General features: G+C 46.3%; 1 protein-coding gene across 1 annotated transcript in view; it reads left to right on the top strand.

Moving 5' to 3' along the window:
• Positions 1-27,262, top strand: part of LOC119406825 (uncharacterized) — a 227,186-nt gene that overhangs the window by 92,640 nt on the left and 107,284 nt on the right. The window contains exon 3 of the mRNA XM_049420225.1: positions 14,963-15,163. Coding sequence (XP_049276182.1) covers positions 14,963-15,163 — 201 coding nt within the window. The remainder of the gene's footprint in view (positions 1-14,962; positions 15,164-27,262) is intronic.

The following is a 27,262-nucleotide window of genomic DNA, read 5'->3' as shown; positions in this document are numbered from 1 at the left end:
ATACTGTACTCGTGAGTAAACAATAGTAGTTCGCGTGACTCAGCCGCACCTGACATCATCTCATCAGTACATTAATCTATATTATCTCAGCCACACCGAAAACGTCGGATTGCGTGTGATTCCGATCGGCGCCGATCTCTATCAAGAGTGCCCGGTGTGACACAGGCGGAGTAATAAGCGTTTTATCGTGAGGTTGTGTGCCTAGACGAATATACATAAATGTGTCCGCGGCTGTGATAAAAGGCAGGTTTTTAGCTCCTGTCGAAAAGCCGAATTGCACGAATTTTTTATCCAGCGGATCAGGCAATTCTCCTCGCGGCTGCAGTTTCTGCTTGTACCTCTCCCGTGCGACGTCGTCGAGCCCCTTCATGCAGACGCTAGACATCGCTCTAAACACATCTGAAGGAATGCGCCAGAAATAATAGAGCAACAAATTCAAACACACCAGGAAGTACGGCCGGGACCATTGAAAAAGTATTACCGGAAGTGGCGCACCGGAAGTCTTCTTGGGCAGGCCGTTCGGTGCTCGCCAGTTTGTTTACAAACAGCGAAACCGTCTTGTGGATGTACCTCTTTTTACAAAACGCGAATGAGCCGATGAAAACTACAAATTTCCTTGGTCTAGGCGAGTAAATCCAGCAAATATGGTCTGGAGCGAACAACAGTTACCTGAAAAAAAAAAACAGCTTCCTGAATGTACGTCTCAGAGGGCACTTTAGCTCCTTTAATAAGGCACGCCGTACACACACTTGGCGATGAATTGTAAAAGTTGTAATTCCGATGTTTCGCCGCTTTTTGAGGCGACGCAGGTCTTGTTCGCTCACAAGCACCAGAGAAGAGGTTCTTGATGGAAAATAGAAAGGCGGGGAGTGACACAGTAACTAGGCCACGGAGAAAGAAGTATTTGTGGAGGAGAAACTGCTCGGCCGCCGCAGCGCGCGAGGGCGGCGCAAAAGCGTCACGGAGGACACGGCCTCCGAGATTGCGCGCCGGCGGGTTTCTCTCCGGCCTTCCCAATCGCTCGGAGAGAGTGTAATTTCATAGGTGGGCGTGGCCCGCTCCTCCGCATCGCGGCGCTCACCACTGAGGGTCGGAAAGGCTGTGTAAGCCAACGTAACGTTGGTGTAACCTAGCTCCCACTGATTTGGAAATGTCAATGTTTGCGAGAGCCAAAGTGCATGCTGGGGCCTATGTTTTCTCAAATGCTCTTCTTTTTTTGCTGTAGATATGCGCCTCCTGTACTAGATGTCTTAAAAGTGCGATGCCTCTGCAAGAGATCCGCATATGGAAACGCACTACGAAGTTTGCGGTCTGCAATGTATGGGGGTGTTGGCGAAGGCGATAAAAAAAGTGAACGATTATTGGGCTGGGCGCGATGACACTCGGGGCTCGCGCTCGCCCTGCCGCTGAAGACAGGTCAGTCGCAGCCGGGCCTTCGTAAAGTAAAGCTGCCTTCCTGTCGCCTCCGTGTTCCCTCTGAGGGCTCCGGCCAACTACTGGCCCTGAGCCCACAATAAATATGTTCATCATTTTTTCAGCTAAATTTAGGGCCGGCGACGAAAGCAGCCCGTTTCGAAGCAGATATCGCAAAAAGCGGGTATCGTTGCTTGCTTCGTTTGTGCATTTTTACGCCTCCGACGGACGTGGCGTAAAAATGCACAAACGGCGGCGTAATGTACACTCTAAATATTTTCACGCGTAGCAAGCGTGAGTAGGGGGCGTGTTTTTGCACGCTTGTTCTATGCGTGGTGTGCTTTCACGCTGAAAAAATCACGCTTCCTAAGCATGACTTGCCGGGTGCATAACGCTTGAGGAGCGTGAGTGGGGGGCGATTTTTTGCACGCTTGTTCTACGCGTGGTGCGCTTTCAAGCTAAGCGCACCACGCTTGCCAACCGTGACTGGACTCCTTTTTAACGCTTAGAGAAGGTGTAAGAGAGGAGTTTTACTTACTCAATGCGGCGTTCTCCCGCTCCTTGAAATGACTTTCTGACCGTCAGAAATCATCTAAAAAGAAAGCTGAAAGAAGATAATATTTGTTGGGCTGTATGGGCTTGGCGGCTTCTTGGAGAGTATACATACTGATGCCTGGCATTAATTAGCGCATTACAAAAAAATAATTTTCCTTTTTCATCTTGCACATGTGCAAACTATAGAACGCGACACTGCGAGACGGTAAAATGAGCTTTCTGGTTGAAACATAAATGTGGATTTCGGTTTATAGTACAGGGAGTAGGCTAGAAATTAGACACAAGCTTTCATTAATTCACTGGCTACTCTTTCCATGTTGTACCCAACGGCACATATATACGCACAGCTCAACATCGGCAGTGCGGTCTGTATTTACGGTGCAGTTAGCAAGCTCGTGTTACGCAGAACCAATAGAATGTTCACATGCGCAATATGAAAATTGAAACTTGATTTTTGTAATTAGCTATTTAATGCCGGGCAACCAGCACATATACCCGCCAAACAGCCGCCAAGCATCAACAAATATATACAGCACAGCAAATATTATCTTATCTCAGATTTATTTTTAAACACTTTCCGACAGTCAGAAACACATAATATAGAGCAGGAGAATCCTGCATCAAGTAAGTAAAAATCCTCTCTTACACCTTAACTAAGCATTAGGAAGGCCTCCCGTCACGGATCGACAAGCCTCACATCGCGATTGCGGCGTTAGATCTTCGTTATACACCGTTCAAAATTTAGTAGTGTTAGCAGAATGAAGACGTTCTGGATTGTCTCAAACTTCGCTAGTCACAAACCCCAACGCCATGGAAGGCAGTGCAAGGCAAACTTTCATAAAGCATCTTCCACAGGTGCATCTGGTGAATCCTAGAATTAAGCCTCTGATGTGCATGCATTCTTTCGAGGCGATTACTTATGTATACGGTAGTCCAGAAATTTGAGTGAGGAATTTTGCGCGGAGTGCTCTGACACTTTACATCTTGAATCAAAGATAAGGGGTTAAGTAGAACGAGATATTTACAAGAATTAAAATTTGAGTAAAACGTTTATTGACCATAACTTACAAAAACGTTTCTTTTTGTGGAAGAGCAATCCAAGAAAAAAAAACACACAGGAACTGTAAAATAGGCGCTAGATGAATTTTTGATGTCTCTTTAAACAGCACATAAACTTTGATGTGTACTTAACTCAAACGAAGTGTAGTTTCGTGAACAAATCCCGTAGCCCTTTCTGCGCCCATGGAATTTCGTCGATGCCGGTACGTTTAACGGCTGCTTGAACGAAGCCAAGCAACTGGCCAAAAGCAGCCGAATACGCAAGGTCCTTGTCGTAGTACACACATAAACAAAGCACCAGTGCTTTTTCTAGCGACGTGTTCGGCTGTAGCTTCCGGGTTTCGCTGGGCTCTTTGCCGCATACAAGCTCCTTCACGTCGCCCCACACAATGCACGGGCCAACAATGTCTGCGGGTGAAACCTGGCAAAGATAAAAAGGAGAAATTAAATTGGTACCTGATGGAATGAACCATTGTCCAAGTTCACTTGGTACAGAACTACAAATGCATGAAAATGATTTTGTCGACAAAGCTGACATTGCGACTGCGGCGTTAAATGTTCTGATACACTGCTGAAAACTGAGTAGTGTTAGAAGAATGATGACGTTATGGATTGCTTCTCAAACTTTGGCTCTTAAAAAACTATTTTACTAACCTCTGAAATTAGGGCCATTTTGCGAGCCTTGGCCTCAGGTACGCATCCACCTCTGTGTACGATGGGTCCGCTAAGGATGACACTGTCGCCACTCCAGGCAGAATTTTGCTGAGACGCTTGACATTCTCCTCGATAGTGCTTGAAAATCTCAGTTCACTTTCAAAGGCAAGCTGAAAGAGAAACGTGGAATTAAACTTCATGAACACAGAATACAGCGCACAATCAACAAAACCTCGTGGCTCTTGTTGATTTAATTATAGCGGCATTAGGGGTCAGCAAGAACAATACAAAGGAATTTTGAAGTCGTAAGGTCAAGTATAGTGCGTACACCGACAATCTGTTTGAGCACAAATGAAAAAAAAAAAGTGAGTGCTCCAGATTACACTGGGGCCAATAGAATATTTTCAAATATGGCAATCTGAACAAATAAAGAGGGACATAAGAAAGTACAGTACTGCCTTACCAGTTCTTCGTTTAGGAGATAAGCCGGTAATACCGCCACTGGTGACGTGCTCCTCATGATAAAGGTTGCTTTTAAAAGTGCCTTCACGCGGGGTGCATCTATTCCGCTTTCAGAATGTCCTTCTTCATCTATTGTCTGCACAGATAAAAAAATATAAATTTCACAGCGATAAATATAATTGCGGAAGTAAGACGAGTGCCTCTTTCTGAACCCCATACACTCCAACAGATCTTGCGAGCTTTTCAATCAAAAGTTGTTCCCTTGACAAACGAACTGCGTTGGCAGAACCGTTAGTCCTTCTCGTGACTAAATGCAGAGAGGTTAACCTTATGTTTGACATCCCGTATGACGCAACTGCAAGCCCCAAAGAAGGAACACTGTGGTGCAACCGTTCATCCACAGAGAGGAACAGCTGCAGAAAAAAAAAAAGAATTGTGCCCGCGGTGGGACTCGAACCGCTGTCTTGACGGTTGGCAGCCGGGTAAGCTAAGCACTCTTCCGCAATTATAGTGTTTGTGGAAGTAGAACGACTTTTACGCACACAGCACGACTCGCCCCTCATAGGTTTCGAAAGGTGTCATTTATGTTCAGCTGACCATCACTTCCGAAGCAACAAAGCATTTCTCAAAGCAGTAATCTTGGCCTCCGTACTTAGCGATAGTGCTCTTGGACATGAACAACGTATCTTGATAAACTGAACAGCAGAGCTGCTTATGCTCGGCAAACCCCGGCGGAGTGTTCGTGATAACTACCATCCCCATAGGACGCGCACTCGCTTCATCCTCTCCTTCTCTCCCCGAACACGTGCGCTCGGAGCGCGCTCTCGGGCTACATCGATATGTCCGGCGTGGGCTGCAATACTCGGTTGGGTGAGAGAACGAGTAGAGAGAATGAGAGAGTGCAAAAGCGGAGAGAGATGGAATGAAACAGAACAAGTGACATATAGAATGAAAAGGCACAAAGAGAAAAAGATGGAAAGGCAGATGAAGAAATATGGAGAGAAAGGCAGAAAAGAACAGACACAAAAAAGAAATAGAAAAAAAAAACGGAGTTTGACAGACTGAGAGAAAGAGAGAAAACGAAAAGAAACAATAATAGAGAGAGAGAATAAAATTGAACGAAAGGGGAATCGAGAAATAGACAGAAGGAGAAAAAGCGACAGCGAATAAAGATAGAAAGGGCGAGAAAGAGAGAGAACTCCAAAGCCTGCCCCAAAAGCTTTGCGTCAAACAAACATGACGGCACTCACTTCGAAGCGACGGCTCTCGGCCAAGACCACAGTGACGTAGAATAGGGGGAGTACCCAAATCACCGCAGACCCTATTCGAAAACTATAACTCCTGCTTGACCCAAAGCGAGCGTACGCAAGAGGCCTTTGGGCCCCAAACGTTTGGGGGCCCCTATTCGAAAACTCCCTAATCATTGCGCACAATGTGCGACTTCACCCAGTAGCCTGAAATTCCTGAAGGTGACGCAGTCTCTATCTTACAATAAAAGGCTAGGTTGCCGCATAAGTAGTTCGCCTGTAACCAGAGCGGTCTCTTGGCAATAGCGGCTTCAAATAATACTTATGGACTCATGCGTGGCGCACTCACATAAAAAAAGCGAACTTCAGCCTTTATGTGCAGCAAAAACAAACAATTTATTGTGACCTTAACGCGCTTGTTTTGTAGGATATGGCACAATTTTAACGCTTCGTAATGTACGCATCGACTACATGAATTTATGGCATACAATATATTTTTTAGTCATTTCGAGGCGCTCTGCGGAGGACGGAGGAAGCACGTGCTGTTTATTATGCTGTTTATTCACCGCGCGAGGCGCCAGGCGGCCCCTTACCGGCGTTCCGCCTCCTCGCCCGAAAATGGCCACCGCCGCGAACCGCGACGCGGCCGCGAAATTTGGCGCCGACAAGCCAAGCTAACGAGCGCTACACGGGGACCGGTGGATACCCGGCGGCGAAGCAGAAACGGCTCACAGCCACGGCACCGAGAGCAACACTCTTTCCTTCTTTTTTGTCATCCTTCCCGGTTGATCGCACGACCCGAGTGAAACAGAAAACTCTCGGACTGAAAAGCGACATCACTTTCTTTACTACAAATACTTTCGTGAGCGATTGCTAAGGTAACCACGTCACGTCGCTACGAATCCGGCATCTAAGGTTAATGGGGCTCTGATGTAAGTGTTCGAGCCAAAATTACGCCACTATGACACGAAATGAAGATGTTGAAAATGAAGTACGCGAATTACATAGCCCTAAATTTTCGCGTTCAGTCCGTCAGTGCTGTACCCAGAGAACTTGGCCTGATTACTATACTGTCAAGTTCAGAGGTCAATAGCAAGAAATGTCACTGTTGGGAAAATAGTTGTAAAATATATAATGAGCAAACACACTTCGAAATATTTGCTTACCAAGGTATTCCAAGCGGCCGTGAATGGTAGGCGAGTGCCCGCAGTATGCACACCATCCTGCCGGAATAGCAGAGTTCGCAGTGAGTGGCGCCGTGTCGCGCGAGAACTCCTGGCAGTCGCATTCGGTGTTCTTGCATCTACCGCGCGGCACACCACGCAGGTCAATCGATGTCAAGTTATTCATGACTTCACTACTTTTCAACACCACAAAGCGAACCATCCGCACAGTACACGTTCGAAGGGCAGGCGGAGACGATGCACAAAGTGCTTGCTAAGGCAATGACTCCAACGACTCTAACCCCGTTTTCCCGCCAAAAGTATATACAGAAGTAAGCGCCACCTTTCAAGGCCTTCGCGTGAAAAACAAACATAAATGAAAGGAGGCGCAAATCGCAGCAGCAAATCAGAGGCGAGTAACGGCTGACGTCGCATGCACGGCTGGTCCTTGGCGATTGTATCAGGATAATATACGCGTGATGAGGAGAAGCGCGATCGGCGTCCGCAAACTTTTCCCTCAGCGTGAGTTTTCCGGTATCACGCGTAGAATCCCGCATCACGCGTAAAATACAGCGAATGGTGCGTTTCCTCGACCGGCGTCACGCTTGGGTGGAGGAAAACAACGCGTATTTGAGTCACGTGGTACACAAAACGAATTTAGGAGGCCGAGGGGCGCGTGTCACGCTTACTACGCGTGAAAATATTTAGAGTGTACAGTAGAGGGAACACGCGACCGCGCGGCCATCGGTGGCGAGATCTGGAAACGCGGAGCATGCGCGTAGAATCTAGATGATGCAGAACTATCGGTAAATTGACTATCGATAGTATCGATAGTTTCTTTGAAACTATCGATAGTGTAAACAAACTATCGATAGTACTACTATCGATAAACTATCGATAGTCGAATCGGTAGTACCATTGGTAATAGTGTAACGATATTACTGCCACGCGTGTTTATTGCTTTGTTTTGATGTATTCGGGTTGCACCCACAGACTGTTAGCTGCGTTTGACGCAGAACCGCACCGCAATGTTTGGGAAGTTTCGCGATTGTTGACATTTTAAGGTTACGCGCCGGGACGCGAATATTCAAGTTTATTCGAAAGCTTGCGCGAGCAATAGCGATAACACTGGAAGGTTTGATGACTGATGCATGAAAGATGAAGCCTTCCACCGATTGTCAGATTACTCGACGGCCGGCGACTGTTCTCGCCGCAATCAGTGCGCAGCCTGTATCGCTTGTATTCCGAGTTTTGATTCTGTGGGGCACAACTTCGACCAAAAGAAGAACTTCGTATTTCCCAGTCTTGCTGTAGCATTCTTCACCGTCACAGCCACGTGACAAACTATCCATAGTGGTGCCAATACGAGGCTGTTGCTGGCTGGCCATATTGCCAAAATATTTGCGATAGCCACTATCAGCTTCGCTTAATTTATGAGGAAATTTTTATCGAGAGAAGTTATTTGCGCAGTGAAAATGGCGGCATATGTCCATCAATAAATTGATAGTTTAAAAGACAACCAGTTACAATTAACAAACTTAGTTCTTGATATGTTTTTATTTTGCAATCATCAAATACAATATAAAACTGAAGCCTCGCAGTTCCACCCCATGTAACGGCTTCCTTTCCGCTACAGCTTAATAGTTTGACTTTATGACCATGTTTCAGCGAAGCACTCTGGTGAAGAACCCAAGCATGTCGACTTTCTTGCCCTTCAGCCTGCTCCTCCGGCCTCCACTATGTACCACGCGCGCGGGGAACCAGATTTATTCTGCAATGAGTTCGCGCTGTTGATTTTAAACTATCGATAGTACTTACTATCGATAGCACTATATCGATAGTATCTATAGCAACCGCGCCGAGCGAGCGTGCTCGCGCTCGGAGTCCACGTTCGCATCGTGTTGTGTTTACTGTGCGGTCACGGAGAGTGGCCTGGGAACTCGAGTTACGGCGCCAAGGTCGGCCGGGTGTTGTAAACACAGCCGCCGGCCCAAGCTACGCCAGTCGCCCCGTACGCTGCTGCCTCGTTCGCCTCGCAGCGCTTTTGCTTAAATATACGAGTTCAGTTGTGGAGACTCCAGGGCGTTGGTTGCGCGATGATATTGCGTGTTCACAAGTAAAGAAAGACAAAGGCACGTCTACATAAGAACTCGTATATTTAAGCAAAAAACGTTGCGTGCGAACGAGGCAGCAGCGACGGGGCGACTGACTAGCTTCGGCCCGGCTGCTGTGTTTACAACACCCGGCCGACCTGGCCGCCGTACTCGAGTTCTCAGGCCACTCTCCGTGACCGCACAGTAAAACACAACAAGATGCCGAACCGTGGACTCCGAGCGCCGAGCACGCTCGCTCGGCGCGGTTGCTATATATCTTTTACCATCGATAGTTCGATAGTGACTCAGCTATCGATAGTATCGATAGTACCATCGATAGTTCTGCATCACTAGTAGAATCACAAGGGTGGTTCGTGTCCCGCGTCGTCTGCTACTTCTTCGCCCAGCGCTCGGCGCGCGCTAGCGAAATTTTATATTTCTACGTTTGGAAGGACAAGCTCGCTATGATCTCTGCATCGGGCATAAATTCTGGCGCGAGCGGCATGTTGAAAGCTTACGACTAACGTATCGGTGAGCACTTACAAGAATAGACTGTTGAGGCTAGTTGGTAATTCATTCTGAGTGAAACTGCGCAAAAAAACAACGTCGACAAAGGGAGAACAGAATAGCACAAGCGCATGTGCTTGTGCGCGCATGCGCTTGTGCTGTTCTGTTCTCCTTTGTCGACGTGTTTGTTTTGGTTTTTTCGCAGTGCCCCTCATAATGAGCACTTACACTAGGTTACGCAAGTGACAGGCTTCGTTATCACTTTCACAGAATTGCACAGCTGGGGGCTCCAGTCGAAATTCGGCCGCTGGGGTCGCGAATCGCGTCGCAACAAAAGTGGCGAGAAACGAGAAACAACAAACCACACCTTTCTTTTTCTGCCTGCTGATTACCCAACGAGGTGCAGGTAAAGTGGCGACTACATGAATCGCACTGCTGAAAAACGGAAGCGCTGTCCAGCGCTCGCCAAGCCAGGGGCGGAAAGTAGCAGACGAACAGCGGCAAAACGCCACCCGTACGCCTTTATGCGCGTGCGCCGCGTTTACAAATCTCGCCGCCAGTTTGCGCCACGCGGGCCGCCGGCCACGCGATCGCGTGTTCCCTCTAAGAGTGGACCGTACTGTACAATCTTCGTTTGTACCATTCTTTTGCTGCCGACGGACGCCGCCGCCCGTTGCGCAACAGTTGCGCAACGAACGTTGGAAAGAGCAACGCGCAGCTATTGCTATGGGCCGCGGTGCCATCACGTGTTGCTGAGAGCAGGCCCGTAGCTTGGAATTCTTTTCGGGGGGCGGGGGGGGGGGGGGGCACTTGCCGAAAACGTTTTGAGAAAAACACCTATTTTATTATTTATTTTTGGTAAAAACACCTACTTCAACCAAAAATTTCAGGGGGCCGGGCCCCAGCCCCCCCCCCCCTCTCCTCTGGCTACGGGCCTGGCTGAGAGAGTGTGAGGGGAGATGCCACAGCTGGCACCGTTCCAGGGCACGGACGGACAGTCACCCAGAGACCAATTGGTGCGTCTTATAGTGATCTACATCAGGAATATGGAGCAGTTGCAATGTTTTCCTTCGTAAATCGGGCCAGAATAAATGCAGTATAAAAGAAAAAAATGACTACTTCCCTTCAGTGCATTCAGAAGATCCCGCCGCTGATCCTTCCTTGCACGCGAAAAAGGGCCAACGTGCACGCTGGCCGTGCGCTCTGCTTTCTGCCCCGGTCTCCGCTGCCGCCGGAATCCCGGAATCCTAAAGCCCCTTGATCTAGGAAAGTAACGGCACTCTCCTCCGCCACGGCCGGTCTAGAGGCGCGCGCTCGCTAGCGAGCGAGCGCCTCCAGACCGGCCGTGCCTCCGCGCGCCTGTTTTTTTCTCGCCCGCCGACGGCGCGCGCTGCGCACGGCGCCATTTTTCGCCGCGGCTCCCGTGGACGCGCCGCAGAATTCAATGGAGGCGTGTAATTTCGAGCTACTTGCGCGCCCCAGTGGTGTAGAAAACTTTGAAAAATTGTGACAAGACGGAGAACACTGAAATGACCGTTTATAAAAGATTAGTTTTTTTTCCGAAAGTCGTGTAAATGGGGCGTGCTGATTTAGCTTTATGGAGCGTTCTATCGTGCAGGCGTTTTTTCTCTGCCACATGATAACATGTTTTAAATTTGCATCTGATATAGTTTAGCTTGCGTCATGTCCGCCTGTGTCTGGATTTTCTGTCTTTTTCCTCTGCGCTCATGTGCAACACAGGTACTTACATCACATTAAGTGCAATATATCAGCAGGATATTTTATTTTCATGCACGCGGAACTACGTAACCAAAAAGAGCATCGTATCATATTCAGCACCAGAATCATTGCTGTACATAAGTATGTTATGAGGTAGTAATGTTTTGAAAAAAAGTCACAGTTTCGCCTCAAGGGCGAAGCAATGAATGCGATAGCAAGAAATTGGAATGTCACAGGAAGAACGGCAAGCAGCTCGACCCTTGCAGCGTGCTGCTCAAACACAAAGAAGGACGCATGAAAAGAACGCACAGGTATACATAGGACGAGCGCGAACTGTCACAGTTGTTACGTCAACTGACCGCTAGCTACTTTGCTCTTCTAGCTAGCTGATCACTCCTTTCGCAAACGCGGCCGCTGCAGCGAGTAAAGTGATCTTCGTAGGGTGTATAGCTTCAACGCAAATTTTGCTGAAAGCACAAGACGTACAAAACTCCCCCTCAAGAGATAATCACGCGAGCACGGTCGGCCACGCCTTGTATGTCAAAGTACAAGTCGAAGGCGCACATCCCAACCTCGGAGAAACACTAGACAATTATAGAATTGTGGACCCAAGAAATTTGCGAGCCGCCATGGGACTCATGCTGAGAACGCAAGCCACTCTCGGACTCTTGCGCTCGCGTTTTTCTAAAGCAGCTGCAGCGCCTTCCTTTGGGCGGCAGGCAGACTGAACCGCAGAGCGCGTGACTTCAAGTGAAGAAAATAAAGACGGCGCTTTGCAGTGACACGTGAAGCCACGGCTCTCGTTCCCTGCAGGCGTCGATTCTGGTCATTAAGATAAACTTCTGCTTCTGGCTAGCTGATGCATATTCCTCAGGCTCAAATTACAGCGCAAAGACACTTCTTTGTCTTTCTTACTGCTTCGTTACTTCTTTGTCCCTGCACCCATCTCAATATGATTTCATGTCTTCGTGTATCTCTTGCACTACCATCTTTTTGTTTAGAGCTATTGTGTGCGCATGTGCGGTAAGCTTGCCTTGGCCTTATATATGCATTGGCGTATGAAAGAATAAAGCAGTTGTTAGTCAGAGCTTGCGTCGTACGTTTCTTTTCTTCGTGGGTGTCGTGTGCGTTCGCGCTGTAGTTTTAGCCTCGGGATCCTGGTCGCGGTGTAGGATACGTAAAACCTCGTCAATTAGAACTCGGTTATTTCGAAATCCCGCTTAGTTCGAAGGATTTCTGCGGTCCTGTATTTTGAAATGTACGCTTGAGTGGATAATTTGAAGCGGCGGTCAGTACCAGCCCGGTTTATTAATTCGAAAACTTTGGGTGCCATCTGCCAATTCTCGATCCCGATTTCGCCGCTAATCCGCGGAAACGACGGCCCTTGGGAGCCACAAGGCAATCCACTCTAGCGATACTAACAAGTGACAGGTGAAGCACCCCAGCCTCGCAGCTGCCAGCGCAAAACACAAAACCAAAAAAAAAACGCCAGGCCTGCGCTGAAACCGCAGCACAGTCACAGCGAAAGCTGGAAGAGCGGCGTTTCTAGAGCCCATTGTAAGCTCTCTTGGGGCTACAATACAAGTAGACTAGAAAGGTACCCACTACGCCATAAATCACAATTTTTGTGAAGTTGGGAAGCACCTACTAAGCCATTATTCGTCATTCTGCGGAGAAGCGAGGCACCAGCTACACGTCTGTAAGGCATTATGTGCACTTTGTTGAAGCGACGACTGATGACAACGAAGAATTATGGCTCAGCCCTTTGTAATGGGTTAGAAGCTTTAAACGGCCCACCAGTTATGTAATTTGCATTGGGTGACGCCCGGTTGCTATTTCCCTCTTCCGTCATGCTGTATAACATACGTTGACGTGGGAGAGAGACGGGGTGGGCGGGCGAAGAACTTTACTGAGACCCCAAGGAAATGGATCATGCCCTTATGGGCTTCCTTGGCAACCAATACAAGTGCACTTGCGAGGAACCCACTACGCTATAAATCATTGTAATTTTACTGAGACCCCAAGGAAATGGATCATGGGCCTATGGTCTTCCTTGGCAACCAATACAAGTGCACTTGCGAGGAACCCACTACGCTATCAATCGTTGTAATTTTACTGAGACCCCGAGGAAATGGATCATGCCCTTATGGGCTTCCTTGGCAACCAATACAAGTGCACTTGCGAGGAACCCACTACGCTATAAATCATTGTAATTTTACTGAGGCCCCAAGGAAATGGATCATGGGCCTATGGGCTTCCTTGGCAACCAATACAAGTGCACTTAATTGCGAGGAACCCACTACGCTATAAATCATTGTAATTTTACTGAGACCCCAAGGAAATGGATCATGGGCCTATGGGCTTCCTTGGCAACCAATACAAGTGCACTTGCGAGGAACCCACTACGCTCTAAATCGTTGTAATTTTACTGAGACCCCGAGGAAAGGATCATGCCCTTATGGGCTTCCTTGGCAACCAATACAAGTGCACTTGCGAGGAACCCACTACGCTATAAATCATTGTAATTTTACTGAGACCCCAAGGAAATGGATCATGGGCCTATGGGCTTCCTTCGCAACCAATACAAGTGCACTTGCGAGGAACCCACTATGCTATAAATTATTGTAATTTTTGAGAAGTAGGGCAGCAGGCACTGTGCCATTTTTCGTCATTCTACGGAGAGCGTGGTACCTGCTAACGCATGTAAGGCATTATGCGCACTTTGTTGATGCTGTGCCTGATGACGATGAAGAACTATGACAGAGCCCTTTTAATGTGTTGGAAGCAATCAACAAGCTACTCGTTGCGCAATTCGCATTGTGTGACGCCTGGTTACAGAATTCGCGTTGTGCGACGCTTGGTGCTTAGTTTACTCTTCTACACCGCTATATTGCATATGCTATTGTGGTTCCTTTCCGACATGAAGCCTGTATAGGACCTTTTTGCAAAGCAGTTTCGAGCACCGGCATCGCTCAGAGGTTGCATACTGGGCTCCCACGCAGAGGGCCCAGGTTCGAACCTCGTTCCATCCTGGAATTTTTTCTTCCGTTTTTTTTCTTATTTCGAGCGATGCTGGTTACGGACACCGGCGGCGGCGGCGGACAACTACGGCGCAACAACGGCCGGTGAAATGATCTCATAGCAGCTTTCGCTGTAAAAAAAAAAAACGGTCTTGTGGTCAATTGAAATGTGCGCCTGTGGAAATGAAGACGTGCTTCACTGCAGCACAGCGGTGACACGCGGGCAGCATGTCGCACGTTTCTCGCAACGTCAGCGCGTCATGATTTACGCATTCTTTCTGGGAAAATAAAGGAATTATTAAAGGACGGTCTCACGGAATTCGCGATGTATGCGAACCTCTGATTGGCGGTTGCTCCTACAATTAGCAGCTGTCACCTCACCTGCTCTTAATCATTCTTTACTATGCCAGGAATATGTGCAGGAACGTGAGTACACTCTGGAATGTGCATGGCAGGATTGACCAATGAAAATCATTGGTTTTTTGTGTCATGGAATATGAATCTTGTTGTGATGACCTGTAGAAAACGAGAAACAGCATGAAATAAGGACAGAGATACTAAGCACTGACTTGCCACCCAGTCTTAGTCCGTCCCTGTCTTGGTGTTCACACTGTTTCTTGTTTTATATAGACATCCCATGAAACAAAAAACCTCTGTAAAACATTTTATAGAGGTTTTGAACGTTAAGACGTTTTATAGAGGTATTGTGTTTCATGGGATGTATCAACCTGCCCAAATAAGCACTCTAGCGCTGTTCATGATGAGCTGACTGAGGTTATACCTGATCGAGAGGTAAAATAAGTTTATCACAAACGAAAGGATGGCAAAACATCGAGTGAAAAGGTGGAGACAAAATACTTCACGGTCATTATAAGCAGTTAGACTGATAGACTTACTGGAGATGAGTTGCGTACATCTGTCACAAGCTCTTTTTGCAATGTGCACTCTGTGCTTTGAACATGTGTCCACCCACCACAAGCAAGGCAGCTTCAGTGACTGAAGTAAAGTTTCTTTAGGCGACATTGTCTAAAATGTGGCCACCATTTTTGCTTCCCTCCTTCCAATTGTAGGAGCTGTTGGACCTGGTGTCTGGCCTCCAGTCAGCCATGGCCGAAGAGCAACGGCGGTTTGATGCCCTGGGATTGCAGCTGCAGCGACTGGGTGCCCAAGGCGGTGATCCAGAGGAGCAAAGGGCACTCTCTGCTGCATTGTGTGCCTCACAGCTTCGCCTCGCACGACTGTGCACTCGCAACATGCGGTGTTTCGCGCAGGTATTTATGCTTGTCTATTCCCTAGCTGTACAATGTATGCCAATACGCCAAAACATTTTGGGTTATGGGCGATGTGGCATACTCATTTACTGTTTGTTTTACTTCAAATGTGCCAAAAAATTATGTTGGTAGGCCTTGTTTTGGGAACATGTTGCAGAGTAAACAGGGCAGGCTTATGACCTTGAAGACAAACTTTAATTGTTTTCTGACTTGCTACGAGTTTCATTTGGCAGGAATCTCGTAATCTTCAGTTCCGAACGCATCGCAAGACAGCGATTGGCACTGTGAAAATGCTAGCTTGCCTGTCTGCGCGCGCTTCTCAGTCTGGTGAGGGTAATTGTGCACGAGAAGCCTGGCTCATGAAAGCGTGTACCAGGGACGCCTAGAAGACAACAAAAGCTTATGAAGCACGTCTCACCCAACTGCTTGCTCTCATTGTGCCTACCAGGAGCACTAGGACATGAAGCTGTGCTTCAAGGCCTAGCTTGCATTCGACAGAGTTGCCATATAGACACTAGGACTTCACAGACACGTACAGTGAAACGATTTAACCCCTTAACTGCTTATGATAAGCTGCAGCTCGTCATGAAAAATTGTCACTTTTATTGCGATAGCAATTATATGGACAGTCTCGGCTGGATTTTGCCGTCGCCGTCGCCGTCATGCACCGTATATGTATATGTATGTATATATATAAAAGCCCCAAAGAAAAATAATTCAGAAAAATGCTTCCGAAGCGCGGAATCGAACCGGGGACCTCTTGCTCCGGAGCGAGTGGCGCTAACCACTTTGCCACGAAACGCAGATCCTCCACCTAGCTAACGGTGAGCGTTATATACACACCCTTTACCGCTAGATGGACTCAGAGACGGCCGGCGCTTATAAGCGTTTCTTCATTACCAGCGAGATGGCGCTAGCGCGACGGGCACATTTAAAAGTCGTCGGCGAGCTCGCTCGCTTCTTATATTTGCGCAGGGAGAACCTTGCCCTTCCGCTGTCTGCTCGCGCGGTTTTCTCGTGGTGAGGAGAAGAGGGATGTTTCGAGCTTTCACCGTGATGTTCGCGCTCATGTTACGGATCGTACGAAAGTCACTCGAGCTCAAGAGGCGCTGCTAAACGAACAAACAGAAGATGAGCGCGAACTATCAAGTGTCACAGCTCGACACTTGAAGCACGCTAGTTTCCTTCGCTGCTTCGGCCGCCTTTGCAACACGAGCGCTGTTCAAACTGAGAGTATCCATTGGCGAGCCTCACTTTGTATAGCATATAGTTTCTTGCTATCGCATTCATTGCTTCGCCCTTGCGGCGAAAGTGACTTTTCTTTGCTTATGACGAGCCGTGCTTATCATGGCTCTTCAGCAGCAATGTTTCTAGAGGCTTTTGATGAGCCTGCAGCTGCTCGTCAAATGGTGTTTTCCTATTTAAAACATAGATGGCAGCACGGGTTCCGGTATTGGCGTTTTCATTGAATGAGAGTCTGCACACTGAATGGTGAAATGTGCGCCTTACGCTTCCCGCGCATTATAAACAAACATGGCACAGTACCATGCTTGAATGCTCCACAAGTATGTTATCTAGTTTGTAGTTCATCGAGGAATAGTACATTTTGTCCGCAGGGAGTCAAATGGAACCCTTGCTTTCTGTAGTTGCAGAAGTTTCTTTTGCAATACACATCAAATGCCCCAGGTGTGGGGTATTACCAGGCCTGCAGCTGGGGGGGGGGGGGGGGGGGTTAAACCACAGTATTAACACTGCCCGCGTTGACCTGTTCTTTTTTCTTTAATATCGAAGGCTATCGCCCTTGATGTAGACCTCACGATAATACATAGCCTTGCGATACCCCCCCCCCCCCGCACCGCTCCGCGAGTCGCTTAAAGAGCCCACTGAGCACACGCTGCGCGTTTCAGGCACCGCACAGCGTAAACAGCGTTCACGCAAATGAAGCACCGGACATAGAGTGGCCTGTTTTATTTTTTACAAAAATGCCAGTCGCAGAGCCCAACGGGCGTCGACCAATACACCTAGCCTAAATGCTCGCGTAGCCCACAGCCAACACGTGTATGAAAACTGTGTATGAAATCGCCATGTAGAAAACTGTGCCACGTGAACACCGCGCACAATGAGCCATGAATAAAGCGCCAAGGTGCCCGTTAATGTTGTTTGAACTGGCTTGAATGCTCACGAGCATGAATTACCAGCACTCCGCATTTTCTGTCACCACAGGTCCACATATCGTGCAAGTTTCATGGCGGGCACTAGACGACGAGTTTAGTGCTGCTACCACGTAGGTCTCTCGATACCTGTAGATACCCGATGTGCGGATGTGGCGTGCGATGGCTTCACTAAATACAAAATTCAGTGCAAAGTTGCTTGTCTAAATAAAATAAATTAGTTGCTAATGGGGGTAAAACGGGAGCGGGTTGCATTCGTTCTGGCCTCTCGCGGAACCCTAAGAAGCCCTTCACGGAACCCCTGGGTTCCGCGGAACCCACTTTGAGAACCCAGTGTTCTAAAGAATCCAATGAGCAGCTCCTGCATTACAGGGTGGCAAAGAAGAACAGTATGTAGGGATTGAAGGGGCGCTGACACGATTTTGAGACATCGAAAAAGGGACATTCCTTGGTATGTAGTGTTAACGCTCCCCCACACCAGAGTCAGAAACACATATAAAATATTTTACTTTCATTTTAAAGTTTTTTTCACCAAGCATCTGCAAGCCAGCCGCTCCGCAATGGACATTACCCCTAAGAGTCAACACAATATTCCACTGAGTTTGCAAAATCTGCGTCCTGCATGCAGCCTAAATGACAGAAATCACTGTCAAGATCGGCCGCTAGTATGTCGCGAGTTGCTGCCTCCCCATAATGTCACACTGCAATGACACGTCACTGAAGCCGTCCCCTCCATACACTCAAACCTCGATAACGAACACGGATATAACGAATTATCGCTTATAACGAAGTAAATGAAGTATAGTCTTGTCGTAGATACAGTGTTGCAAATAAATGTTTATAACGAATTTTTCGATATAACGAAGGTATTTTCGTGGCAGATGTGACTTTGTTATAATGAGGTTTGAGTGTACTGCCACGTACATGTGATAAGACGACAATACAAATGGGCATATGCTGTGGAAGAAAGGACAAAAGAAGAACTCGCTGCGCGCGATTAGAAAGACCAACCTGCTGTTCTTCTCTTGATCTGTGCGTTACGACCTCTCTTGACGTCGCAACAGTATTGAAACTGAAAGTGTTTTTTTTAAGGTAGTGGTATTAAAATATTATTCGATGCATTGGCAGGCACTGTGATACCCTTTTAGGATTCTCAACACCAGTGTTTTTATTTAGAGCAATAATCCGAAAATACTTAAAATTCGTGTCAGTACTCCTTTAAATGAGTGGAGAATAATGGGTACCGATTTGGCTTTGAATAGAAAACTTTAAAAATTGGCGAAGCTTGCACTAAGCCATGCAAGGCTTGAAACAGTGAAACTGGATTGAAATCTGAGGACTAATCTCGTTGCTTCTAGGTTGTTTCTAGGCATTAGCTAGGTGATGCAGGTTGTTTCTAGGTTGCTTAAAGGTTGTAGCTAGGCTTTAGCTAGGTGATGCTAGGTTGTTTCTACGTTGATTCTCAGTGCATAGAGCTTTGAGTTAAACCACAGACAGTCACAGACATGACACAGATGTCCAAACTCCGGAGACAGAACCTCGTGCTGAAACCAAGCGTTCGCACTGTCGTAGACCTGTGGCTGCTTATTCTAGTTGTAGCTAGGCAGAACTTGGTTGTGGCTAGGTTGAACTCGGTAGAACATGGCTACGGGGCGTAGCCAGAAATTTTTTTCGGGGGGGGGGGTTCAACCATACTTTATGTATGTTCGTGCGTGCGTTTGTATGTGTGCGTGCCTATATACGCAAGCAAAACTGAAAAATTTCGGGGGGGGGTTTGAACCCCCCAACCCCCCCCTTGGCTACGCCCCTGCATGGCTATCGAGGTTAAGCTTGGTGTGGCTAGGTTGAGCTTGGCTATGTTGAGGTTGAGCTTGGTAGTAGCTCAGTTGAACTTGGCTGTATCGAGGTTAAACTTGGTGTGGCTAGGTTGAACTTGGTATTAGCTAGGTTTGGCCAGGGCTATGCCTATAGGTGGTTATTCCGGTAGCAACACCTACTAATTCTGTGATGCATACCTGTTTATGACAATGCTAGGCCACATAGCTAGTGGCGTGTCCGTATGATGACGATAGTTTCTTCTTCATTTTTAGTGGACTAGTGGTGAGTAGTGGGATTTATGCAATTTCTGTGGCACATACCCGTTTATGATGATGATAGTTTTCGCTTAGGCCACAGAGCACATACCCGAAGGCCGCACAAATTACGGCTAGCTTAAATGGCTTCGCTATTAAACGATCTTGTGATGCACGTAGGGAATGTATTCTCTTGCTCAGTCACATGAGAGTGGCCGCTTGTGCACACCTCCACCTAAGCCAGTGTGTTGACAAGTAGATACAAAACTGTTAGATCTTGTCTGATTCGCCTGGATTTCAGTGTTTCGTGTGTACATTATTTGAACAGTCATGTACCTTTTGTTCCTCAGTACAGTCCTGGTTCCACTAAATAAGCCATTGTGGCATCATTGCAAGAAAGGGTCGAGTAGCACTGCATGGCAATTGGGCGAGTTAGTACGGATGCATGGATTTTGAACGGCGCAACAAGGCAGACGAAAAGACAGTGTCATAGCAACACAGCTAAGGCAAACAAAACAGCTCTCTTTTTTTCTACTGCACCAGCCAGGCCACCCTGGCTTTGCCTTAGTCATTCTGACCTGGATGTTCAGGAAGTCCAGGAGAGGAACAGGAAAACTTATTTTTCAATTTTTCACAGCAGGTGTCTTCCACTTCTATTGTAGTTTTAGAAATCTCTCTATGGACTGAACGGAGAAGTGTTTCTGGAAGTGCACGTAGATGGGTAACAACACTAACATGAAACACCATCCCTTTCTCCCAACTTCCACCACCTCTATTGGGTTCCTAAATTGACAAATCTTTTTTGGGCGTGTTATTAATGTTACGTGAGCGTCAGGGCAGTTATGTTTGCAAGATACATCTACAAAAGCAACTACAGCACTTACCTTTTGAGCTGACAGTCTGAGCAAAGTTAGTTGTACATTTTCCTCGTCAAGAAGCCCACGCGCATTGTCCAGAAGACCACACAATATGTATCTGGCGATGATCTTGTGTTCTCGCATGCGAGCAAGACCTGTGCGGAATTATGTTTCCTATGCAAGAAATGCTACAACATGTCTCTCAGAACAGATGTGTTCTATTGCAAATCCTCCCTTGCAATGAATTAAGTTTGTTCTGTGATGCATGTGCTACTGTAAAGTATATAAAGCATTACAATGGCATCTGGTACAGAATGTCCTCCGCATGCACTTTGATTTCAGCAGAATTCTTTAAGAGGCGTGTGTTCTTCTATGGCTCGAGTCAGAGCGACTTCTAAAGGCACAGTAGGTGGCGTGCAGAAAATTCTTGAGCACAGTATCCAAACCGGCTAGTCTGTTAATGTCATATCAACACCAGAATCGAAGATTACGTATTGCTGTATTCACATTAGCGAGGCTTCAGTGTTATTTCTGTACGCTCTGCTCTCTCCTTCAGCCTGAATACGTTACCAGTTCAACAAACTGATGTTATGATGCTTTTGAGTGTGTCTTCGCTCACTTGTTTTTTAATTGTTCTTTCTGTGTGCAGCAAGCTATCCAAAGAAGGAGGGTGAATCTCGTAACACCAGTAGCAGTGGCAGCAGTGGTGGCAACAGGAGTATTGGCAGCAGTGGCAGCAGCAGCAAGCGGTTGCGGGAACCTTATCGCGACCAGGGCTCCACTGAGCTATCAACATCGCCACTTATCCGGCGGAACCTTCTCGACATCTCCGACTTCGATGAGGCAAGTGGTGGCAGTCGCATGGTAACATTTCTTCATAAAACCTATTGAATGCATAAAGATTTTCTTGGCTACTCTAACCCACATTTTTTTTGGCTGGCTGTCTGGCCTCGATACCATGACCACATGGTCCACCACATTGGTACAGTGGCTATGACGCTTGGCTGTTGATCCGACGGTTGCGGGTTCAGTCTCGGCCGTGGCAGTCGCATTCAATGAAGGAGAATGCTAAAGGCATGTACTGTGCGATGTCAGTGCACTTAGAGAACCCCAGATGGTCAAAGTTTTCGGAGCCCTCCACTACGTCACGCCTCATAGAAAGAAATCTGAACCGTGAAGAAATCTGTACCATGAAGAAATCTGTAACCAATTGAAAAATATAGCAAGCGACATTAAGGAAATAAAAGAAAAACGGTTAGTAGATATCGATACCAAACTTGACGCTCTGTCAGGGCTGGAAGTAGAACTGGGGCATTGCAAAACGCAACTTAATTCTATGGCTAGGGTAATACAAACATTAGAAAAGAGAATAGACGACCTCGAAATAGGAGCAGAAGATCCAACCTAATCGTCTATGGACTGTGGAAACAAAATTTGAGACTACTGAAATCCTTGAACGAGCAGTAAACAAGGACGTCATACAAGATAAACTTAAGCTACAACCGATGATGATTGAACATATCCACCGACTAGGTAGGCCCGTTCCTAATAAAACCAGACCAGTTATCTTCAAAACTAGTAGATTCGCGACAGAAGGAAGCAATATTAAAGAGTGGTAAGCATATCAAAGGCACCAACTACGCTATCGGTGAAGATTTCTGTCGCAAAACTCGGGAGATCAGGAAGAAGCTATGGGATAGTGCGAAACCAAACCGAGACAAAAAAGAAAAAAGTAGCACTGGGTTTCGATAAGCTTTCATAAATGACTGCGCGTTGTTTGGGATGAATGAGAAGGAAGAAGGGTGCCACTAAACAACAAACCAAAAAACTACGGAAAACCAAATCGTCCGAACACCCGGAGCACCGCACAACACAAAAATTAACACTACTAAACGTGAACGCCAGAAGTGTCGTGAATAAGGTGCAGCCATTCGAAGACTTGCTGCTTATGAACCAGATATTGTAGCAATCACGGAAACCTGGCTCTCACCAGCTGTACTCGATCAGGAATTCGCACCACCTAACTATGCTGTCATCCGAAAGGACAGACCATCTCGTGGCGGAGGCGTGGCGTTGTTAATTCGACGTTGTATTTCATATTTATTGCTGCCTCACATCCCAGACACAGAGGCGATATTCTGTAAAATAACGTGCAATGGTTCAAGCATAGTAGCGGGTTGCGTTTATCGTAGCCCATCCTCTGGTACCGAATGTGTACTTTCCACTCACGATTTCCTTCAGACACATGTCGGCAACTCTGCCATCACTAATGGGTGATTTTAACCTTGCTGACATAAACTGGAGTAGCATGCACCACACATCGCAGTGTTCAGAAGCTTTACTCGATTTGATGTTAAATTTCAACCTCCATCAAGTTGTTTCATCCCCAACGCGTGTTCAAGGAACAGCCACAAGTATATTAGACCTAATACTTATTAGTAGTCATCTTAACCTTGTCGACGCTCAAATTGATGTTGTGGAGGGTATTTCGGACCACAGAGTACCATCTGCCGGTTGACAGTTGACCACAGCTTACGCTTTCAATCAACAGCAACTCATGTTCCGAACTTTAACAAAGCAGACGACGCCAGCGTACTAACCTATTTAGCTCATGAATTTTATGAGTTGTTGGAATTGAATTCTAATCCTGCCACAACAGTAAATGACCTCTGGCTACGATTCAGTCACACTGTTTCTTACTGCATGAATAACTTGATCCCACTACGGCTTACACGGCCCCAAAGAAATAACCCCTGGATAACGCGAGAAATTCTACATGCGAAACGAAAAGTTAAACGACTACGGAAAGCAGTAAAGAAAAAGCTTTGCAGTGCGAATGCATCAAAACTAAAGACTGCTATTTTAGATTTCGAGACTAAAACAAAACAAGCAAAAGAGCACTACTTCAGGGTAACGCTGCCGTCATTCATTACTGGTAACCCACAGAGGTTCTGGAACCATTTCCGCCCTAGGAAAACAGGCAGTCCTCAATTATCATTAGAACAGAAAAGGGCCAAGTCTAATAAAAACAACTTTTTCCACTCTGTCTTCACAAAAGATAACAGAAAAATCCCGCAACTTACGCCCCCTGATATTTTGGGAATCAATCCAATAGAAGTAAGTGACAAAGGAATATTTAGTCTTTTGCTGGAACTGGACCTGAAAAAATCTTCGGGACCGGACGACATTCCCAATTCTTTTCTTAAGTGATATGCAGAATGGTGCAGCAAATACCTTGGTTTAGTTTTCCGCAATCTCTCGCCGTATCGAAGCTTCCTCATGACTGGAAAAAAGCTAAAATAACACCGATTCCAAAAGCAGGAAAGAGCGATGATCCTTCAAACTTCACACCTATATCGTTAACCAGCACATCATGCAAAATATTAGAACATATAATTTTGAAACACTTAACCGTTTTCTTGGAGACGAACGGCATCTTGTCATCGAGTCAACACGGGTTCCGTAGCAGATTATCGACAATAACGCAACTAACAGAGGTTGTTCATGATTTGGCGCTATCTATTAACAATTGCGTGCAAACAGATATCATATTACTAGACTTTTCTAAGGCATTTGATACCGTATGTCACAACAAATTAATTGCAAAGCTCCGAAATATCATCGGAGATGGATTACTAACACGTTGGATTGAAGACTTCTTAACTGACCGTTCCCAATATGTCCTGTTTGAGCAAGTACTGTCACATATCCTACCTGTCACGTCCGGAGTGCCACAGGGCTCCGTTCTGGGGCCTTTGTTATTTCTTATTTTTATTAATGACATCACAGACAACATAACTTGCAACATTAAGCTCTTTGCCGATGACTGCATTATTTACAAAGAAATCAACAAACATTCAGATCACCTTGCACTCATGATTCCTTAAACATCTCTCCAACTGGTGCGACACGTGGCAGATGTCGATTAACCCCAAAAAAACAATATGCATGACGATAACCCGAAAGAAAGAAGCTATCAGTTATGATTACACCATTAAAGGCACTAGGCTTCAAAAGTGAATGAACAAAAATATCTAGGTGTCACGATAACGTCAGATCCGATGGGATGCGCACATCTCCAATGTTACTTCAGTTGCTCTGCGCAAGCTCTTTTATCTTCGCAGATGCCTCCGGCTAGCCCTCAATCTACCAAAGTTTTAGCCTATACTACCTACATTAGACCGGTATTAGAATACGCTAACACAGTATGGTTTCCTTGTACAGTCACTAACATAAAAAAATAGAAAATGTACAGAGGAAGGCTGCTAGATTCATCTGAAACAAATATAAACACACTGATTCTCCCACAAATATGTTAACAAGCTGTGGCCTCCAAACGCTAGCCGTTAGAGCAAAGCAAGCGCGCCTGAAATTTCTTTCCAGCTACTTCACAACTATTATAAAATTGACACATCATTGTACATCTGTCCATCAGAGTCTCGCATAACCCGGCGCAAACATTCGCACACACTAAAAGAGTACTGTTACCACATGACACTTTCAAGCATTCTTTCTTCCGCGTTCTGTCAGGGAATGGAACCGTCTGGATCCCTCAGTTACTAATGCGAATTCATTATCTGACTTTGTCCCACAAGTAGAAAGTATCACCTGAAATACATTAGCGCTACCCAGCGCAGATTCATTCATTTCGTCACCATTGAAAGCATATCAGTGGCCAAGTGCTCAGTACAGAGTGTTTTCTGGTTTGCTGTACCTTGCCTGTGTAGCACTTCATTTCATGTATGCTTTCTGTAATATATCTATATTACGTGCGTATTGTATATTATATATTTGTATATTGGTTCTTTTTATTTTCTGTATATGATTTCCATATGTATATTTGCATACTGATTGTCCATTGTTATTAAGAAAATTGCATTGTATAACTTTTTAGATGCGAAGTATCTTAAGGCGGAGCTCAATCCGGTGGTGGTGGTGTGCGGCGTGACCGCCCTTACTGCGCATGCGCATACCCTCTCCACAACTCCTCTCCCCTTCCCCTCTCCAATTTCCCTCCACTTTCCCTCTCCCCTCCCCTCCCATGCCCTCCCCTCTCCCCCTTTCCACTATTCCTCTGGAACGCGGGCTAGACATGCCGAAATTCTCTCCTGCGCAACGCCGCGATGAGCTCGAGCGCATGCGCATCCCTCCCTTCTCCCTCCTCTCCTACGCTGCCCCCCCTCTCGCCCGCCTGTCGACCGCGTTCCCCGCTCGCCCTGTGAGAATTAACGGCCAGGCTAGATGGAAAGACGACGCGCGTAGAGTCCCTCTTCGCGTTCCGCGACGCGAGGTCGGTAGCATGCCCAACGAACGCCAACGGAACGCGATCGTGCACGTGCTCCAGCTTCGCATCGCTTCATGGTCCCCTTTAGCGGGAGATGGTGTAATTTTTGCTCACTGCACTGGATTCCTGCTTTTGTTCTGTTGAACTTGCATGTCCAACCTGTATGCCCACCTGCTATGGTCTCGGAAAGAGACTGGCAGTATTGAAAATGAATAATAATAAATAATTAATCCTGGTTTTAGCTTGTAAAACTCCAGATACTATGATTACTATTATTACTAGAGACCAGACTTTAGACAAATGCCAATTTTGTTCCTTGCGCTCCTTTCATGCCATTTTGATATTGAGCATGAATTAGAGGTTAAGAAGGGCTTTTATAGTGTTTTTAAAGTGCCTATTATAAATGCCTATTTTTGGATTTCATTCATAAATGCTTACAAATGTCTATAAATGCCTATTTTCAAAATTGACGCTTATATGAATGCTATTTAGCCTCAAGTTTCACTCCTGGGTGCTGTTTGAGACTGTTATTCATGTTACCGCGTAACATTGACTATTGGGAACTATGTGGTTCAACCTAGTCCTCGAGTTGAACCAACTCGCGGAAACAACAGCTAGCAGCAGTGAAATATGGGACACTTCGACGAGTATTTGCCACCGTGCTGACATAACAAAATAGAATAGAAAAAAATGCAATGTGCACGCAGCCTTTGTTTTGTTTGTAATTTACTTTTTAAGCTGTTCGCTGCAGTTCGCTTTTAAGCTGTTCGCTGAAATCTTTTCGAGGAGGGGGGGATTCAACCATACTCTATAATGTTCGTGCATGCGTTTGTATGTGTGCGTGTATACAGGCTCTACGCAATTCGACCCGGCCAATGGGAGGAATCCCTCCCTTCTGGTCTTTTAGCGATCTGGCTGTCTGCTCCCTTCTCTGTCATGCCAAAAAGACACCCAGGAGTGTGTCAAGTCGACAGTGGACACTTGACTCACTGTGCAGAATACGGGAGAGACCGTGTTGTGTGAACCGTGCGGGACAAAGCCCAGTTGCACGGCTATGTTCAACTGTTGATGCCTTTGTGCTGTCCTAATAACATTTTGTTTTCCTGTCGTAGATAGAGGTCAGCACGTCTTCGTTTGAAATTATTTGTATTCATATGAAAGTTGATTGTGCCTATACTTACGATATTGGAGGTGTAAAACATTGTTTTGCCTGCCTATTCTTGGCACCTAAAATGAGCTTTTTTAATGCCTAAAAATCCGGCCTCTAGTTATTACTATGACTATGTGAAACAAGAATTAAGAAAATTGAGGTCATACACCAATTGAACCTGGGTCTGCTGTGTTGTTTGATGCCGTTTGTTGAGAAGGGAGTGTGTGGTGTGTGTGTGTTTGTGTGTTGTGTGTGTGTGTTGTGTGTGTGTGTGCGTGTGTGTGTGTGTGTGTGTGTGTGTACAAATATAAATAAATAAAAATAAGAAGGGAGGATATGTGATATGAATGCTGTCATGCGTAGAGGATGCTATTGCAAATGGTTTCCACCAAAGTTTTTTTTTTTCTCAGTGGCTCAAAATAAAAAAGTGGTAGCTTTTGAACAAAAAAAAAGCACAAAAGCACAATGTATTATAGTCAGTCCTAGGTGTTTAGGTACTGATTAGCTCGGATTATTTAAATAACCTCTAAAGAATAGCACTTCCTGCTCTCGAACATTCATGTGC

The sequence above is a fragment of the Rhipicephalus sanguineus genome, chromosome 10, assembly GCF_013339695.2.
Source record: "Rhipicephalus sanguineus isolate Rsan-2018 chromosome 10, BIME_Rsan_1.4, whole genome shotgun sequence".
Classification (NCBI taxonomy): Eukaryota; Metazoa; Arthropoda; class Arachnida; order Ixodida; family Ixodidae; genus Rhipicephalus; species Rhipicephalus sanguineus.
Note: the sequence above shows the minus strand (reverse complement) of the source record. Positions and strands in the feature narration are given on the sequence as shown.